This window comes from Plectropomus leopardus, chromosome 6, assembly GCF_026936395.1.
Source record: "Plectropomus leopardus strain MGB_pleo_1.0 chromosome 6, ASM2693639v1, whole genome shotgun sequence".
Lineage (NCBI taxonomy): Eukaryota > Metazoa > Chordata > Actinopteri > Perciformes > Serranidae > Plectropomus > Plectropomus leopardus.
The window spans coordinates 9,095,776-9,114,049 of NC_142181.1; the positions used below are offsets into that span (position 1 = coordinate 9,095,776).

General features: G+C 39.2%; 1 protein-coding gene and 1 long non-coding RNA gene across 4 annotated transcripts in view; both read left to right on the forward strand.

Moving 5' to 3' along the window:
• ankrd13b (ankyrin repeat domain 13B) overlaps positions 1 to 11,502 on the forward strand; it is a 49,925-nt gene extending 38,423 nt beyond the window's left edge. For 2 of the 3 annotated variants that reach the window (XM_088078631.1, XM_042487305.2), the window contains 6 exons: positions 1,859 to 1,995; positions 2,803 to 2,960; positions 3,249 to 3,437; positions 4,577 to 4,740; positions 7,917 to 7,993; positions 9,597 to 11,502. In XM_088078631.1, the coding sequence (XP_087934757.1) occupies positions 1,859 to 1,995; positions 2,803 to 2,960; positions 3,249 to 3,437; positions 4,577 to 4,740; positions 7,917 to 7,993; positions 9,597 to 9,798 (927 nt within the window). In that variant the 3' untranslated portion in view covers positions 9,799 to 11,502. Of the gene's footprint in view, positions 1 to 1,858; positions 1,996 to 2,802; positions 2,961 to 3,248; positions 3,438 to 4,576; positions 4,741 to 7,916; positions 7,994 to 8,080; positions 9,574 to 9,596 lie in introns of those variants that run through there. The other variant, XM_088078632.1, reaches the window with a different exon arrangement.
• A 2,281-nt stretch (positions 11,503 to 13,783) lies between these two features.
• On the forward strand, positions 13,784 to 17,003 carry LOC121942989 (uncharacterized). The gene is made up of 3 exons (XR_006105842.2): positions 13,784 to 14,275; positions 16,552 to 16,648; positions 16,740 to 17,003. It is a non-coding gene; the product is annotated as an uncharacterized LOC121942989 (long non-coding RNA).
• Positions 17,004 to 18,274: the final 1,271 nt, after the last annotated feature.

Sequence of the window (18,274 nt, forward strand, 5' to 3'; positions counted from 1 at the left end):
ATGTTTTCAACTAAAATCAGTGATTAATGGGTTCTTGTGCTCATAAATAAATCATTGTCCTTAATATTAGCATCATTGCCATCACATCCCCTCTTTGGGTGGACAGTGAGTGTATAATTCCTTGTCCGGTGAGCGTGCTTGCACAGTAAAACAATAAGTCAGAGGCTCCAACCTGCTCTCAAATATTGATTATGTTTTTTAAATTTGTTTCTGTCAGAGAGCTTCTATGACGCATACCTCCCTCCTTCCCCTTTTTCTCTATTCTGTATTTTCACTTGTTCCCCCTCACTGTCACCTCTGCTCTTTTTCAACTTGATGCCTCTCACTATGCTCTTTCTACACAGCATTGAGACAAGCTTTTTTTGGTTTTGATGTACACTGCGCAGATAGTTTATGCAACTGTAAAGCTGCAATGTTTCAGTTTTGCCAAACCTTAAATGGATTGTGACGAATTGACTGCCACTGGAAGGGAAATGCAAACAATTCTCTTCTGTTTCACAACTCTTACGAAGCCTCTACTTCCTTTCAGTGATGATGACAGGCTTTGGCGGGTGTATTTAAGTCATACTTAACAGCTGACAGTGAGCTACTAATTAGAGCACTAAACCAACAGGCAAATCTACTGCAATGAAGAAAAGTACAGGCATAAGAAAACTGCCTTGTCATTTGTTCTCAACTTTTGGCTTTTGCGCAAGGTTTTTTCTTTCATCTGGCTTTTGAAAATGTCAGAAGGTAAGAAGGAAGCCTTGAAGTCCCAGTAGGTGGTGAGGTTTTTGTTCCTCAACAGAATAAAAGCAAAGGCAAGTGAGGTTGAAAAGCCAGAAATCTTTCTACTTTATAAAGTAATCTGTGAGTCACTGCTATTGATCAAATCTTTTTGATGTTTTTTTTTATTTTTATTTTTATTATGAATGGGTAAATTTTATCTTTAAAATGGCAACATATGGTTACATTAGGAGTTTGTTTTGATGCCTCCACACTGACGACAGCTGTGGACAGAGGCATTTTGTTTTCAGGTTGCTGTATGTGCATATGTTTCATTCCTGTGAACTCAACACAGTGATGTAATTTCTTTAAATTTGGTTCAATCGTCCACTTGGACTCAACGATGACCGAACTGAATTTTGATTGTAATGATCCAAAGGTCAAGGTCACTACTACCTGATTCATCAAATTCTCGTGAATGCAATGTTTTGTGAACACTTTCACAGATTTTCTTTTTTCAAATTGACACAAATGTCCAGTTGGGCTCAAGGATGAACCAGTTACAATTTGGTGGTTAAAGGTCAAAGGTCACTGTGAGCTTGCATCCATTTCATTCAAGTCAATAGGATATCTCAATAAGGCCCTAAGGGAATTTCCTCCAATTTGGCACAAACATCCACTCGGATTCAGCAATGAACTGATTAGAATTTGGTGGTCAAAAGTCAAGGTCATTGTGAACTCACAAAACATTTTTTTGGCCATAACTCAAGAATTTATATCCTAATTATTATTACAAAATTGCACAAAAGGTCAAAGGTCAACCTCACTGTGACATCATATCTCATAAACAGAAGAGGAGATATTTGGCCAGATATTGAATTGGTGACACTTGTCTTGGGTGTCCACCTTGAAACTGTGCTGATTGTTTAGATCTTCTATGCTGCTCTGGTTGAAGATGTGTATGAAATATCAGAATTCTAGAAACTGTAGTTTCTTCGCAGCAGCATCATATTCGAAGCATGGTCCTTTTCATGGCTACATATGAATCTGGACAGACATGTATTTAAACTTTAACTGCAACTTGACTGGTTCGCTGAGGCACACGCCGATGAGGTGATTATTCTAGTTTTAATTCAATATTCACTTCCTGCAGGCCCTGGTGACCCAGATGTCGTGTCCAGCGGTGACCAATCCTGCAGCGCTGACGGCCGAGGAATACTTCAACCCCAGCTCGTCACCGACTCAGAGGGACATCGGCCACCCGTGCCAGCTCACCACAAAGACCCAGAGGTGACGCAGTCATGACAGGAAAACAAACGGGCGGCCATGCATACAGTGAAATCGCCCTCCAAACTCACCACCAAGTGCCAGAGCTGACAAACTGATGGACAGAGAGTAGACAGGTTTACACACACACACACACACACACACACACACACATACAGGCAGGGTAAAATCAGCCGACCATGACAGCTGACCACCGAGGTCCTGAGGGGAAAGACAGAATATTAAACACACATATTCACACAGCTCATGACACATCATGTCTACTCTGTTCAAGTAAAAGGAAAAAAAATGAACGATCTTTTAGGATAAATTGAAGCTTTTATTCTATTATTATTATTTTTGATGTAGCTAACAATACTTGTTGTCAAGATTCTGCTTCTCTTATTCACTTGCCAACCTGCTGTCCAATCATCTTCCCTCGGCTCTTCTAACTGACTGACTGTTGTCTTCAGTCGTCAGTTTCATTATTACCTGCCGCTTAATAAAAAGTGACAGCACATTGTGAGGATGAAGTGTTTGAGGTTTTGAAACTGCCTCTCGATTCTGTGTTCATTATATCTGACATGTTAAAATATAGGCATTGACCGGCTTCAATTTGAACACGAGTCAGCAACTTGTGGACGATCGCTGCTGGCTGATGTAATCAATGCCTCTGTGTACCTCTGGCCAAAGAGCTAATCACTTGAATGACGACATAAATTGCTTCAATTACACTGAAGCCAGAATTGTATTTGGCCATTTTAATCAACAAACTTTGTGACTGGTCACCTCATCAGTACCTTCAGAGTGTGCATGTGTTCTTGTGTCCAGGTTTAAAGCCAAGCTGTGGTTGTGCGAGTCCCATCCTCTGTCCCTGGCAGAACAAGTGGTGCCTATCATCGATCTCATGGCGATTTCCAACGCCCTGTTCGCTAAGCTGCGTGACTTCATCACTCTGCGTTTGCCGCCTGGCTTCCCTGTCAAGATTGGTGAGAGTTGGGAGAGTGAGACGGATGGGTGCAAGGAGGGAGGGAGGTTAAAATGATGGCTCGTTAACTAAAGGGGATGATGGGAGATTTAAATAGATACTAAGATGAATGGAAAGAAATGAAGACAGGGGGATGAAGTTAGTAAAACTGACGGAAAAGATTGCAAATTTGAGCACTAAATAAGAATTGATATGAGGGCACACATGGTTTACTGGATGATGAGACTGATGCAAAGACAAAAACAATAAAAATGTCATGCTCTGCTCCATTTCTCTCCACCGCCTGCAGAGATCCCACTCTACCACATCCTGAATGCCAGGATCACTTTCAGCAATCTCAATGGCTGCGAGGAGGGGACGGGCGTCCGTTCTGATAACGAAGTGGGAGTGGAGGGGGACGGACAGAGGGACACCCAGAGAACAGACACTCCATCTCCGGGCAGTGACTCTTCCAGCGTCTCTAGCTCAAGCTCCACAAGTAAGAACAAACTCCCATAACACAATGTTGTATTAAGGTGTCACTGTTTCTTACATCTTCTTCTCCAGCTGATTAAATTACAGATGCCATTTCTTTCAAACAAGCTGTTGTGTAAATCTCTACTACTGCTGATCCTGCCGCATGCTTCAGTCCACAAACACAGTTTTCAGCTGCGTGATAGAGTTATGAGCAGTGTTTATCACTGACGTTGGACGCAAGGTTATGTTCCTTGTGTAGTATGTGAGATTATGGCTCCCTTTCATCATCCTATCACTTCATCAGAATCCCAACAGCCACATTTAAATCTGCAGCCATGCAGAGGGAAAATACATTTTATTGTGTGACCGCTCAGAAGGAACCTCTCTGGAAGTCCTTGAGGTAATCTTGCAGAATTGTCCCAACTTAAGTTATAGTCCTGTTGAAATACAGTTAAGTGGTAAAAATATTTTGGCAATAATAGTATGGAGGTATAATAACATCCTGATACAACTTTTCTGACTCTGGATGTCTCTTCTTTTAACTCTTTCAAACCCAGAGCAACATCACTTTACCTGTACTGCTTTCAGACACCTTTTACAAGTATTTAAACCTGTGAACCTTGAGCAAATTGGTGCATTTTTTTTCAAAAGCAAGGGGAAAAAGGCAATGAGCAACTTGGCAAAAATACCCCGAAAACTGCAAGAAATTGGTAGATTTTAAAAATTAATTAAAAGGAAAAAAAAGCTAGGAAAAAATGCGTAGGTCCAAAAGAAAAAAAGCTAGGGAAAAACTTTCTTTATGATTATAATAATAACACTTCAAAGTTATGCGACAGAATAATTATCATTTTTAAGCCAAAACCTTTTTTCAAGTCCTTTTTGCCTTGTTTTTTTTGTTTTGTTTTTTTTTTTATTAAAATAAAAACAACATATTTTGATGCAATTTTCTTACTAACTTCTTGCATATTTGAGGGTCATTTCTTCTTTTGTTGCTGATTGCCTTCCTCCCTGTTTTTTGGTAAGAAATCTATCTGCTCAGGTTTTAAAGGGTTTACCCAAAAGTTCAGTTTTTCCATCCTTGCTCTTCACCTATAGTCTAATCTCCTTTAGATGACACTCCTTTCCATCTCTTGCCCTTTGCCTTCCCCCTGTGTGCTGCAGTGTCGTGTCGAGCTGGAGAGATTCCCCCATGTGTGTTCGAACCCCCTCCTGGATACTCCATGCTAGGGGGCAAGCAGAGAGACAGCATGAGGGAGGAGGAGGAGGACCTGCTGCAATTCGCCATACAGCAGAGTCTGCTAGAGGCAGGCTCTGAATATGATCAGGTGGGATAGGTGTGATGCTCCAGAGATAATTTTCTGTTTTGAAATTAAAGGAAAACCAGTCAAACATCTCAATGGTCCAGTGTGTAGGATACAGGGGGATATATTGCCACAAATGGAATATGATATAATAAGTATGTTTTCTTTAGTGTATAATTACCTGAAAATAAGCAACCTGTTTTTCGTTACCTTAGAATGAGCCCTTGATATCTACATAGAGAGCAGGTCCTTGTTCATGGAGATCACTATTTTGCACAGCCATGTTTCTGTAGTAGCCCAGAACACTTTGCATCAGTCACCATAGTCAGCAGCCCCTTCATGACACCTTCACCTGCTCTGTGCTGCTCAGGCATTTGCGCTCACACGACACAGAAATGGTTTGGCTCAGTCAATAAACCTGTTAATAACTGTTGGGTAAAATGATCATTCCTGTCACTGTGTGTGTGGCAGGCCCAACAGCAGTATCACAAACACTGAAATGGCATTCATTCTCTGCCGAAAGAAAAAAGGATACCCGAATGTTCAAATTGAAAACCTAATACCTACCCAGTCAACGAATATCCGAATAGCTGAATATTTGGGTCCAGCCGTATTGATTTGTACGTGACACTACTTTATTCAGTGTTTTAATCAGTTTTAATCAACCAGTCTGTTTGTTTCGGGAGAAGTTTCTGCTGGTTGTAATCAGTATTCTTGTTTTTCTGATTTTTTTTTCTGAATTTACAAGATCTTACAATGTCATTAATTCATAAAAATGAGAATTTACAAGATTATTATCTTTTTAATTCTGAAAAAGAGAGTAACTGAACAAAATGAATGCATTATACTTCCGAGCAGCTGTACCACTTAAGACTCCCAATCATTTCTGCATGATGATTAGAACAAAGGTTAACAAAAGCAGGTTTTTCTTTTCTTTTCTTTTCTTTTCTTTTCTTTTTTCTTTTCTTTTCTTTTCTTTTCTTTTCTAGCATTTTGTTGGCTGAAACAGAAACTGTTGCTGGAAGATTTGGCTTAATCAGCTATAGCTTGCCAGTTAATTAAGCTTAGCTTTCTTTTAAATTAACCTGTAGCTCACTGGAGATAGCTAATGAAATGCTCCTTGGCTTTGAATGCCTCGGTCTAATTAGCTGGGCATGAAAACTCTGAAGCTGACATTACAGCAAACAAATGCTTTTAAACCATTCCTTATATGTTTTAATCTTGTTTAGGTAAAAGCTAAAAAAAGACTCTAAACTCTTTACATGATGAGTATATCTCAAAACCTTAGAGACCTGCCATGCCCAGTTATATTTACTAAGCTATGATTGGATAGTCTTAGTTGTCACTGTCAGTGTGTTGGATATTTGATAACTATTGTAAAACTTATATGTGTCTTTTTCAAGGTTCACAAAGCCATGTTGCCATATCAACCGAGTTGCCAAATATTCCAGCTATGAAACACTCTTTACAAATTACAGCAGTAAATTCACTAATAAGTCAAGCAAGACCAAGCAAGTAGACACAGAAAAGTAAGAAAAAAGCGACCAGTTTCAAAATAAAAACAATCAATACTGAAGCAAAATCAATAAGCAGAATAAATTGCCAGTGATGTGTGGAGCCCAGACCCATTATATTCAACACTGCCTCAGGATAGGTGCTGTTTTGAAATCCCAGAGATCCTGGTCCTGATAGTCCTTGGCCTTCTTCCAAGGGACAGAGAGAAGTATAAATAGGCTCAGTGAGACAGGTCACAGAACATCCTCAGTGTTTTCTGAGCGTGGATGCAGCAGGCGAATGTAGAGAAAGCAGAGGCAAGGTTGCAGGTGAGGTTGCAGGTGCTGTAGTTTGTGCAGTCGTCCTCCGCAGCCTGCTGTTCCGAGCTGCTGTACTGCTGCTTCAAACTGGGATAAAGAAGGTGACATTTTTAATTATAGCTCTAATTTGGAAGCAGGACAGGTGTTAAAGGACCAGAGTGTTGATGCTGCATGTAAAACATACAGCATTAACTTACAGTACAAATCGCCTGTCATCTTCTAAAACTCACCATATGGTTGTAATTTCCCATCATTGATTTAGAGTTTCCTTTAATTTTATGACAGTATGACACCTAGCCTAATTGTCATAAAAGTTTATTTATAGTTGAATCCTGGGAGAATATTTTTTGCCATAGTTATGCTGTCAAGAAATTCAACTTGCTGACAAACAGTAAGGAGAAATGTGGATTGTGTGCATGTCCAACCGCAGTTTGGTGTAGGAAAAGAGCAGCACAGGAGTGGATAAATAGTCTGCATTCAGTATGCCTTCATTTTTGAGGAACTGGCAATATTAATTGTTTGGAACAATAAGGAAGTGTGTGTTGTATGAGAGGGATTTTGAGAATATAGTCTTGTCTTGCCATATGTGTAATCTGATTACACATCATGTATAAAGGCCGAGTGTGCAGTATTTAGTGGCATCTAGTGATAAGGCTGCAAAAGTGAAACCTCTTCCATGTGCTGAGCATGTATGGGAACCACAGTGGCCCTAGAGCCAATGCTGGATATGTCCATTCTAGGCTACTGTAGAACAACATGACAGACTTTTTCCCTATGTAGATCTAAAGAGCTCAATCTAAGATAACAACAACACAGCAGTTTTTAGTTTCAGATGATTATAAACAAATGAAAACATTAGTCATGAATATTACATAGTTTAAATTTAAAATCAGAGGATAGAAATGTGGCTATTATTAATTTCATTTTATTTTAAATATTCAACATTCACAACCCGCCCATTCATTGTTTTACCCATAACTAATATCGGAAATAAAATTAAAACAAAATACCAACACAAATCACCTTTTTTTGATGGTCCCCCAAGTATCTGTGACCTATTGCAGCTCTCTGTCCTGCTTCAGTTTTGCAGTGACTTTGTGACTAATATGAATAAAAAATTAATGGCAGTATCAGTAGTAGTATTAATATTGGGCGTATGTACTCAAGAACATGGGCCAGGATCAATCTAGTTTACATTCAGTCCGTTTATAAATCATAATCAGCCGTCTCTGTGCTGTCTGTGAGAGGTACTTCAGCATACATTCACAGGAAAAGGCCTGCAGAGGGGATGCTGTTGTTTAAGATGTATCAACATCTCTTTATCCTCCCACTACCAACTTTTTGTGCTCCCTCTCTGACTTCCTGTGGCCTCCTCTTTGTGTCTAGGTCACCATCTGGGAGGCGCTGACCAATAGCAAGCCAGGAGCACACCCCCTGTCCTGTGATCCAAGTCGTCTTGACAGGTCAGAAGTTCAATCTCTTTTTTTTTTTTTTTTATTCGAGTCAATTGTATTTTATGTTAATTTTTCTTCCTTTTCTCTCTGCATCAGTCTTGCGCTTACCTTCCACTCTGTTCTGTAAGTCACTGTATATACTCACTTTACGTTCCCCTTCCAAAGATCAACCCCTCTATAATCAGGAATCAACCAGGAGCTGCAGATAAAGTTGGATAAAAGCATCAGTTGTTAAAAGTTGAATGAGACTTTTATTTTCAAAAAAGCTGGAATCCTCAAGAAAAACCATAAATCTCCATGACTGTCAGGACAAAGGCGCTATTTCCAGTCATTTTTCCACCCACATTGTGTCTGACTTCCTCTCACTTCTGTCATGTTTTATTATTCTTTAGTGTCTTGTACTCTTCCATTGTATTTTTTTTCCATCCTGCATATCTTTCCCTCCATCCTTGACTCACATCCTGTATTCCTGTCCCGTCCTCCCCTCCTCTATTCTCCTATCCATCCTGCTATTCTCCTCTAATCTCCTGTCTACTGTGTAATTCTATGTGTGTGTGTGTGTGTGTGTGTGTGTGTGTGTGTGTGTGTGTGTGTGTGTGTGTGGAGTGGGGAGTAACTGGAGGATGATAGAGCTTCCTGCTTTCACAGTCGGCAGTACTGTTGTTGACTTTAGCCTGTTATCTTTGGGCAGTGTTTTCTCTCTCTGTGTCTTCCTCATTTGTGGATGAATGGATGGATACACAGACAGATGTGTTCTCTCGCTCCCTGGCTTGACACAATCTCGCTACTGCAATGTGTACTTACACCAAGGTTATAACATTGGAAGCACTGTATAGACCATAAACTGAAACTAAACTAGAGTCGTTAATGATTTGTGGTGTTCTTTCAGTCATATTACGTGTAAAAAGGCAAACGCAGTCTTGGCTGTTTTGACTGAATATGATGTGGTACATGGAAATGGAAATATGGAAGAGATGACAACACTCTCTAATATGGCATTCTTAATTTATGTTAAATATTTATAAGCTGTTATATCATTAATTTATGGGTCGCCAGGTTGTGAAAAATTACCATCACAACACTTGCTTTACCTCTGTAGCTCAACATCTGAATGTCAGTAAACTGTTAGTAAAGTAGTAAAGTGCAGCGGGTTCAACTAAACCCTTTGAACCTGAGCAAATGGGCTTGATTTCTTTCAAAAACATGGGAAGAGGGCAATGAGCAACGAAAAAAGAAATGACCAAAAAATTAGCAAGAAAATAATGAAAAGTACAAAAGTAAGAAAAAAGTAAAACAAACAAACAAACAAAGCAAACAAGACTTGGAAAGAGTGCTTAAAAATCACAATAATTTTGTAACATAATTTTAAACATGCAACTATGATCATTATAAATATGTTTTTTCCCTGTTTTTTCTTTATTCCCTAGACATTTTCCATAGCTTTTTTCTTTTTACTATAACAGTTGAAACATTGCCAAAAAGAAAGAAAAAAAGGTCCAATGGAACTCCTGAAACTACTGTAGCTACAGGAAGTGACATACTTTGAGTCAACAGCAGATATTTCAACCAGTGTTCTTCCCTCCTCTACCTCCATCACTTTTCATCACCCCAGGACGCCCCAGCACAAGCCTCGTGCCCCCTCCAGCCTTTGCTCCACCCCCTCCAAGAAGCAGGCAACCACCTGCAGCTATGATGAGCAGCTGCGCATTGCCATGGAGATCTCAGCTCGGGAGCAGGAGGAGGCGGAGCTTCGGCGGCAACAGGAGGAGGCGGAGCTACAGCGCATCATCCAGCTGTCACTCATGGAGAAATGAGAGCTGAGTGGCCAAGCAGGGGTCTTATTGGGGGGGGGTCTGGACCAAGGGCACATGGGAGAAAAGGACAGTACGGGCAACATTAAAACTTAAAGCACACTCTGTAAGTGGCTGGAAATAAACGCCAAAATCATCTTTGTGGTTTCATACGATCAAGTGGCCTCCTCCTTTTTCTCCCATTGCCTTCGCCAGACCTTTCCCATGAAGCCATAACGGCGATGCGGCTGTCCGGCCTCAGACAGCCAGAGAGGGACATCAGTTCCCTCTTCCTGGTGCCACATGGTACTTTTTCGACCAGTGCCAGTTTACAACAAACACATCAGATACAACATTTCAGTGGAATTCCCACCTTGGATGAGTGATTACTGTCTGTTTGCAGGTGTGTGTGTGTGTGTATTTGTGTATGTGTTTCAAAACCAGCTCTCCGCAAAGGGGTCACCAATCACCTTCTGTCCTGGAAATCGTAAAGGCCAACTCTCTGCTCCAGCACTAACACACACACACACACACACACACACACACACACACACAGGTCCTTTTGCCACTGTTGTGTGGTTTCAAATGTGATAAAAAAAAAAGAGCTTGTGTGGACAGAGCAGTGATGAGCCAGGACTAGTGGCGTGGGAGAATACTTGTTGGTCAAGTTGAGGTGAATGTCGACAAACCATCAGACTTCCTCAGTTTTTAAAGAAAACATTTGGTACCTTTTTTTTTCTTTTTCTTTGCACAAAATCCAGATGTACTGTATTTATCTTGCGGTTGGATCACATATTTGACTGTTAATGGACGTAGATGACGAGTTTGAGCACAAACTAAACTCAGGCCAGTTGTAGTTTGTAGGTTAGACTGCAGGAGCACAGATACTGTATGATGAGACTCAGATGGAACACTTGGTGTACTAACTAACCTGTATGTGACTGTGAATGAGTAGTGGCCGGCCTGTGTGTAATACAAACAATAAAGGGACATTGTAAGTGGATTGTGGAATAGAAATGTTATCCGAAATCTGTATATTTGCATCCTCTCACCTTGCGTGAGTGGATGATTTCTGTATTTCTGTGTAGTCACGGTACAGTGTGTGTGCAATATTTCAGCATGGTCTGCACCCGTGTGAGGTTCATTCCTCCCCTACTTGAGTCTAGCCTGGAGACCTGCAATATCAGAGCACGTTCTCTGAGGGAAAATGTGAGAATCATTGTAGAGGCCATGACAGCAATTTTTAGGCTTTACTGCACACCAACAGCAAGCTCCACAACATGCTCCAAATCGAAGATCCCCCCAAAAAACAACAAATGTGGAGAATTTTGTTGTTGGATTGTAAAGATTGTCGCTCTCATAATTGTAAGTAATTTCATATCGCAGGGCTCAAGGCTACACTTTGAAACCTTTGTTGCAAGAGACGAGGACAGACAGGGACAGCTTCTTTTTTTTTTATCCATTTTCTTTTTTTTATTATTTCTTTGAAAGAAATGTTAAAAAAAAAAAAAAAAAACTTTCGCACTCCAATATCAGCACAAACTGAAAAGAACCACCTCTGTCTCCTCTCCAATTCATATTTAAGCTTGCCTGGTTGATAAGAAACAAAATATTCATTTTTTTACTTTTTAAAAAATGTTGCAGAAAAAAAAAGAGATGCAGTGAGATGTTTTCATGGTGTATGCTGGGAAGTGATTCCAATAAAGAAACATCTTTTTTGGAACAGCACTGCATGAGCACCTTCTTTCTTAATCTATTTTTAAATTACAGCGTTCGCATTCTGCAAAATCCCCTGACCCCTCACTGAGTTTTAGCTGCAGCTTTTTCACTGTAAGTCAGTTTTCTGGTCCTCTTGAGTGAAGGGCAGTGACAAAGGCAATTAATTTCTCACAAGATAGGGAAAGCTGCAGCGTCAGTCGGCACCAGAGAGAGCTGATCTGTTTTTAGCTGCTTCCACCTCCATCATCCTCTGTGTGACATGGATTCCCAGCGTCTCAGCCTGATCCAAGGGGGGTTTTGCCTGTAGTTATTTTAGGCCTGACAGGGAGGAAGAGGACAGCTTAGAGACTCTAAACCCTAAGAAACACCACTCAGAGCACCCGGGCTGCTTTCTGCACTTTGGAGGTGGGTTGGGAGAATGGGAGAAGTGAGAATGAAATAATCTTTGTATGTGAATCAGCAGTATGCAACTTCTCCGCTGCCCCTGACTCAGCTCAACATTATGAATAGCATCGGGAAGGGTGGAAGCGCTTGGCTGCAGGCATGTGTGAAGTGAATTTGTAAAGAGCTGCAGACAAAACAAGGTGTGTGAGAGACAGAGAAGCTGAGAGCATCAGAATGCAAAGAGGAAGGATGCCAATCTCACTGTAACACCTCTCTTCAGCTCCACAGATTGTATTCCTCGGTGTTTAAAATATTTCCCTGCCGACAGTTCAATTTGGGACGTGCACTGTATAAAAAAAGAAGTCCCTCTTTAACCCGTCTGCTCTGTCTGTTGAATAAGTTTAATTGGTGAAACCAGCAAGGGATCAAGCTTCCCCTTGTTTCTCATAGAAGCACAGAGCCTTTGGTTTTAATAATTTTACACTCAAATACAGAACATGAGGAAATATAGAGCTTGTCAGTTTTATGTCTTTTTAAAAACGTCAGATTTTTGGCCTGTCCGGTCAAGTCCTTGAATGTCATTCTTTCTGTGCCGCTATCTGATTTGTGTCTCAGCAGGGGCCCCGGTGGCCTACATCTCAGTATTTAATTACCCACATGAAACAGTAGGTAAAATGTCAGCCTGAAATAAGCTGCGCTGAGCACCGATGGAGATCATTTCCCCCAGGAGACAAAATAGACTTGTTCAAAGAAACACAGACTTGCTGCTAGAGATGACAGGTAGAGCACATTTCTATCACTAAGGGAGGGTTAGGAGTCTGATTTTCACCCATTAAAAATGGTCAAGTTTGAGCACAGCGGAGGGTTGGTTTGGTTATCTGAGCGTGCAGTGCTTTTATGTGTTTACTTTCAAGGATGTTACCCCTGTAACTACAAACTTTCTCCACACCAGTTATTATGGTTTTGTATTCATTCACTAGTGCAGTGCCTGTTCAAAACATGCCTGATTTTTACACTATACTATACTATAGTATACTGTATATACTAGTGTACTGTATATACTGTACTATGAGTTTTTTTTTTTCTTTTATGACAATCAAAACTATGATTTTTTAATTTTAAACTTACTATATTATGGATGGTGGTGGACCCTGTGGTATTTTGTAATGGTATTTCGGATGACATACAATACTAGGATGTTTTTATGCCATTTTGGATGCCATACTATAGTATGATGTTATAATGATAGTTTGGATGTCATAATATAGTATGTATATAGTATAGTATGTTTTAATACCATTTTGGGTGACATAGGCCTACTTTTTTATTACTTCTTTATGGCATTTAGGATGACATTAATTTATCTCATTATCTCGGAAAATGAAGCCTGTTTTGTCAAGATAACGACACAATTTTCTGGTGATTAAGAAAACAAAACATCATGCTGTTCACTGTGATAAGCAAGAGGAAGACATGCCACCCCCCATTCTAATGAGGTAAGTTAAGTCTATTTTTGCTTGCTTTGTGCTTTTGCAACCCTGACGATCCTACTTGTACATACGTAAATTTAAAACTACAATTTTTAGTTGTTTTTGTTTATTTAATATTTAATTCCTGTACATTGGAAGTAAAGAGTCAAATTCCTTGTTTGTGTAGGCTTTTATGTATATAATTAATAGGATTTTTTAAAATGAATAATCTCAGAAAGGAGTGAGATGGTTGGGAAAATTCCTAGAATATTATTGTGAAATTAGGGGAAAATGTCCAGAGAACTATATTTATAATTATCATAAATATAAAATGTATGTTACACTGTGCTTAAAAGTGCTTTCAATATATACATACATACATACATATATATATTCTATTACATGAATTCATCATAGAACTTATATTTACTCATAGAACTAGTATTCTAATATTTAGCATTTTGGCTTAAGCAGTTTATTATGGTATATTTGATATACTTCATTTTTATTGTATTTATTTCAGCAGTTACTCTGTTTTATAAATACATATATGTCATTTGTAACAAATCAAATAGCTTGAAAATGGTTTGAAAATTTAGTGCGTTATGACATTATTCATTGATACACCTCTGCCCAGTGCAGTGAGTTGGCACGGCTGCCACTTTGGAGCGCCGAAGGATGCCCTACCTGGCGTGACGTCACTTCCTACCTGTCTTCCCGATAACGCGCAGGAAACGTCCCGAGAGCGTCCTGTTATCAAGTCGCGGTGAACGACAGAGCGAGTCCTGGTGTAAAGTGCCAGGATTTGATCTTAAAACTTGTTTTATTTTTCAACCATACCAGCGTTTTTAAATTGCTCTGTTATCAGAATAGGAGCTGTGAACCTGAAGGAAATAACTTATGTCGAGTTATCGATGCTTGAAACTCCGGTGAGTACCGCAGGTCTCGTGCTAATCTGTTGTTGTGTGCTAGCTCTTGATAAGCGACCATATATGGTGTTGGAGTTCAGATACTTTTAACCAAAGAACAATGTGAGTTATGAGAAGGTTATCCAATGTTTTCAGTGTACTTTGGAGCGAACTGTATCATTGCACTAATGTAAATAAAGATGCTAACGCTAACTGCTAGCGCGTGGGGTAACGCTAATTGCTAACGCAGTTGCTGTTTTGTTTAGTTATGTACCACCATGCTAATGTTAAGCTAGTCTGCTTAGTCAGCTGGTGAAACCTTAAGGAGCATTTCACCCAATTTGTTGACATTGTAGCACTTGAGTGGTATTCACTCACTTTATTGGTTTGTAGTGTAACTATATTTGCATTTTACTTATATTGGTTATTCTATACACATGAAGTGTATTTAACACAGTAATTAATGTTTAAAGTGGAAAATATTATAAATGTTTAAAAACTGTTTAAAAAGAGCAATGCTACTAAAAAGATGAGGCTTTACCAAGGTAAATAATTAATTCATTTGTGAAAGTACTTACTGCAATTCATGATAAGTAATTCATGTCCATTGTTGCTAAAACACTAAAACATGTGATATATGTCAATTTAGTTCATTTTACTGCATGTATATCCTCAGTTTTTGAGTCTACATTGCAAAATACCTTTTAGAAGTTGAAGTTTATGAGGTCTCATAATAGAAACAGACCTGGAAAACTTTAAACTCTGCACAATTTGTGGAGGTGCTAAAAGGTGATGCAAAACAATGCAGACCACTGACTGGTCAGACACAATTGTCATTGCATCATCAATGCACGGCACACACGGACTACCCTAAACACTGCAAACTGCCGAGCTATTGTAGCGGCCGCAACACGTTCCTTGCCTTCCCGATCCTGATTATTATTTTTGCCATAATCGAGCAGCCCCACTATAGGGGAGAGCACAGTGATTTGAGCCCGTGGAACCACCTCTTGTTTCTAGGCAACCATAGACAAAGTTGGTCATTTGATCACCAATTTTTTGGCTTGATTTGGCTCTGGTTTGGAAATGGGACTTGTTACAGATAATTGGTCTTTGACATTGCAAACGTTAACTTTGAATGAAACCTTAGAGATGTCTTGAATTTGATATAGGAGTATAAGTGGTAAAAATGGTCAGTTTTTTAACATGACTGGCACAATTTACCCCCTAGTTGCTCAACTTAACCTCCCCCTCAGCTCAACTTACACCTCATAAGGGGCAAGTTGATCCGAGAGACACATTTTTTTTTAATAAAATCTATTTTGAATTGATTTCGGATCTGACGATATTTTTTCCCAGGGAAGCAACACATCCTGATATATGTGTCAGTTTTACATAAAATATGCCTCAAGTAAAAACTGGCTCAAATCACTCTGCTCTACCTATGGTGGTTTTCAACATACTATACTTTGGCTTTTAATATTGACTTTTTGGACCGTTTTTTCAACATGGCATGCCAAAAAAAAAAATACTTAAACATGCAATACTGTATCTCTCTTTCACATTTTGAACCACAATTTTTGACCATTTTTCGACATGCTATGGTATGGTGTTTTTTCAACATACTATACAGTGACAGTGACACTTAGAATATTGACTTTTTGCCAACATGCCATACTATAAACTGCTTAAATAATTCTAAACTGGTGGTTCCAATCTTAAGTCCGTCATGATCAAAATATATCAAAGTTCAGAGCAAAACTTCAATGTTTTTCATGTGGTGTGGCACCGAAATTTGATGTTTCGCCATGCAACCGGAAATTGTTGTAACTTCACTTTGCTTTGACCAAGTGGGTCCACATTACCTGTCAAATTCACTGTGCCACCTACTGGCAACAGGAAGTAAGCCTTACAGGACAGTCACCCTTAAATTTACATATTTACATAGTTTGGCCTACAAATGATGTACACCACAGTAACGTGGAATTGATGTCCCCTCCACTGCCACCTAATGGCATATCTAAATGGAATATCTCACTCCAGGGTCCAAACTCTGTGTGCATTAACTGACTTTGACAGAGATGAGTGGCGGCGTCAGTTGGAGTCCCGCCAGGAACCCCGATGTGCGTGGGTGTGTGATGGCCCTTTGATCGCTGCTTGCAGCTTTAATTGTTATAATGCTTTCATGTCATACTAACATGTTGTGACCTGGCGCTATATGTATAACATTGATACTTGAATTCATCTTAAATTCCTTATGAATTTAATATGACAAGGCATTTATTTATTTTTTTCAGGATCACTATGATCCTAGGATGCTGTGCAAGCAGCACAGGATACATTTCTTGGCATCTGAAGGAGAGGAGGATCAGACACCCCATCTTGCACTGGCTAGTAAGAAAATGTTTGAGTTATCGCTTCTTTAATTTAGTTTTCTTTGACTGACACATGTTGCTTGTGTCTAATTTGAGTTTCCTTATCTCAGCTCTAGTCATGCTGCAATTTGGAGAAGCATCTCCACAACCAGCCAGGTTGGCAGCCATACCTCCTCACTGTTGGGCATCTCAATAGCAAGACTGACAACTTCAACTACATCACCATGGATAAGTATCCCATCCCATGCCAGGTGCAAAGCTCATATAGTGTTTCAGATAAAAGTTTGTGCAGTGTACCTTAACTAATGTTTTAATTATCTGTATTAATGACTAAGATTAAAAAGTAAAAAAATAAATGCTATTTTGGAAAATTGTTTTGTTTGTTTGAATTAATTCTTTTGTAATTTGTTTATTAATTTTAACATTTTTTCAGTGACGATGTGGACTTTAGAGAGTGACTAACACCACTCAAATAATAAAAATGTAACTCAGGAAAGGGTTATTAGATCTAATCTCATAGTGTTGCTTTAACTCTATTTTGTGAGCTAAAAAGGAACTCTGGCATAGTGTTAAATATTTAACTATTTCAAAAGTGTTAATTTAACTCTGAAAAGTGTTGAGCTATATAAACCCTGAAAAAGTGTTGAAATCAAATCTGTAGGAGTTACTTCAACAATTGACTTTTTGCTGTGAATACTTTGCTTTAAAAAACTTAAAATATTGACTTTTGACCGTTTTTTTCAACATGCCATGCTAAAAAATACTTAAACATACTATACTATGACTCTATAACATTTGGACCCACAACTTTTTTGACGTCTTATAATATGGCTTTTTTGAAAAACTATACTTTGACTTTTAAACACAGAAAATTGGGCAGTTTGGGCAGTTTTTTCAACATGTTATACCATAAACTGCTTCATCATGCTGCACTGACTTTTTTCAACCATTGGAGTGTTCACTTTTTTGACCATTTTTTGACATGCTATAGTATGGTGTTTTTTGACAAACTATACAATGACCTTAAAACACTTGATCACACGATATTGATCTTTACGACATTTTTTTTCCACATGTCATACTATAAACTGCTTCATCATTCTGTAGTGTGACTTTTTTCACCATTTGGAGGGATCACTTTTTAGACTTTTTTTTGACATACTATACAATGACGTTAAACACTTAAAATATTGACCTTTTTGATGTTTTCTTCCCAACATGCATTACTATAAACTGCCTCATCATGCTGTAGTATGACTTTTTTCAATGAGCGATCACTTTTTTGACAATTTCTCGAAATGCTATAGTATGCCATTTTTTGACATAGTATACTTTGGCTTTAAAATACTTTGGTGGGGGTAGGGGCAACCGTACCCTGGCTCATGAGCATGTTTAACATGTTCATGAACCAGCAGCAGCAGCCATTTGAGCAATTCTCAGAAAACCACATGCAGAGGAATGGAAACTCTGCAGCAACCCAAACATGACACCCCAAGCAGCAGGAGGAGGAGGACGTTTCTACCCAAACATGACACCCCAAGCAGCAGGAGGAAGCTTCTACTCAAGCATGCCACCCCAAGGCCAGCCAATGAGAAGGGACAGAGTGGAGAGAGTGATGACACGACGGACCTCCACATGAAAGAAC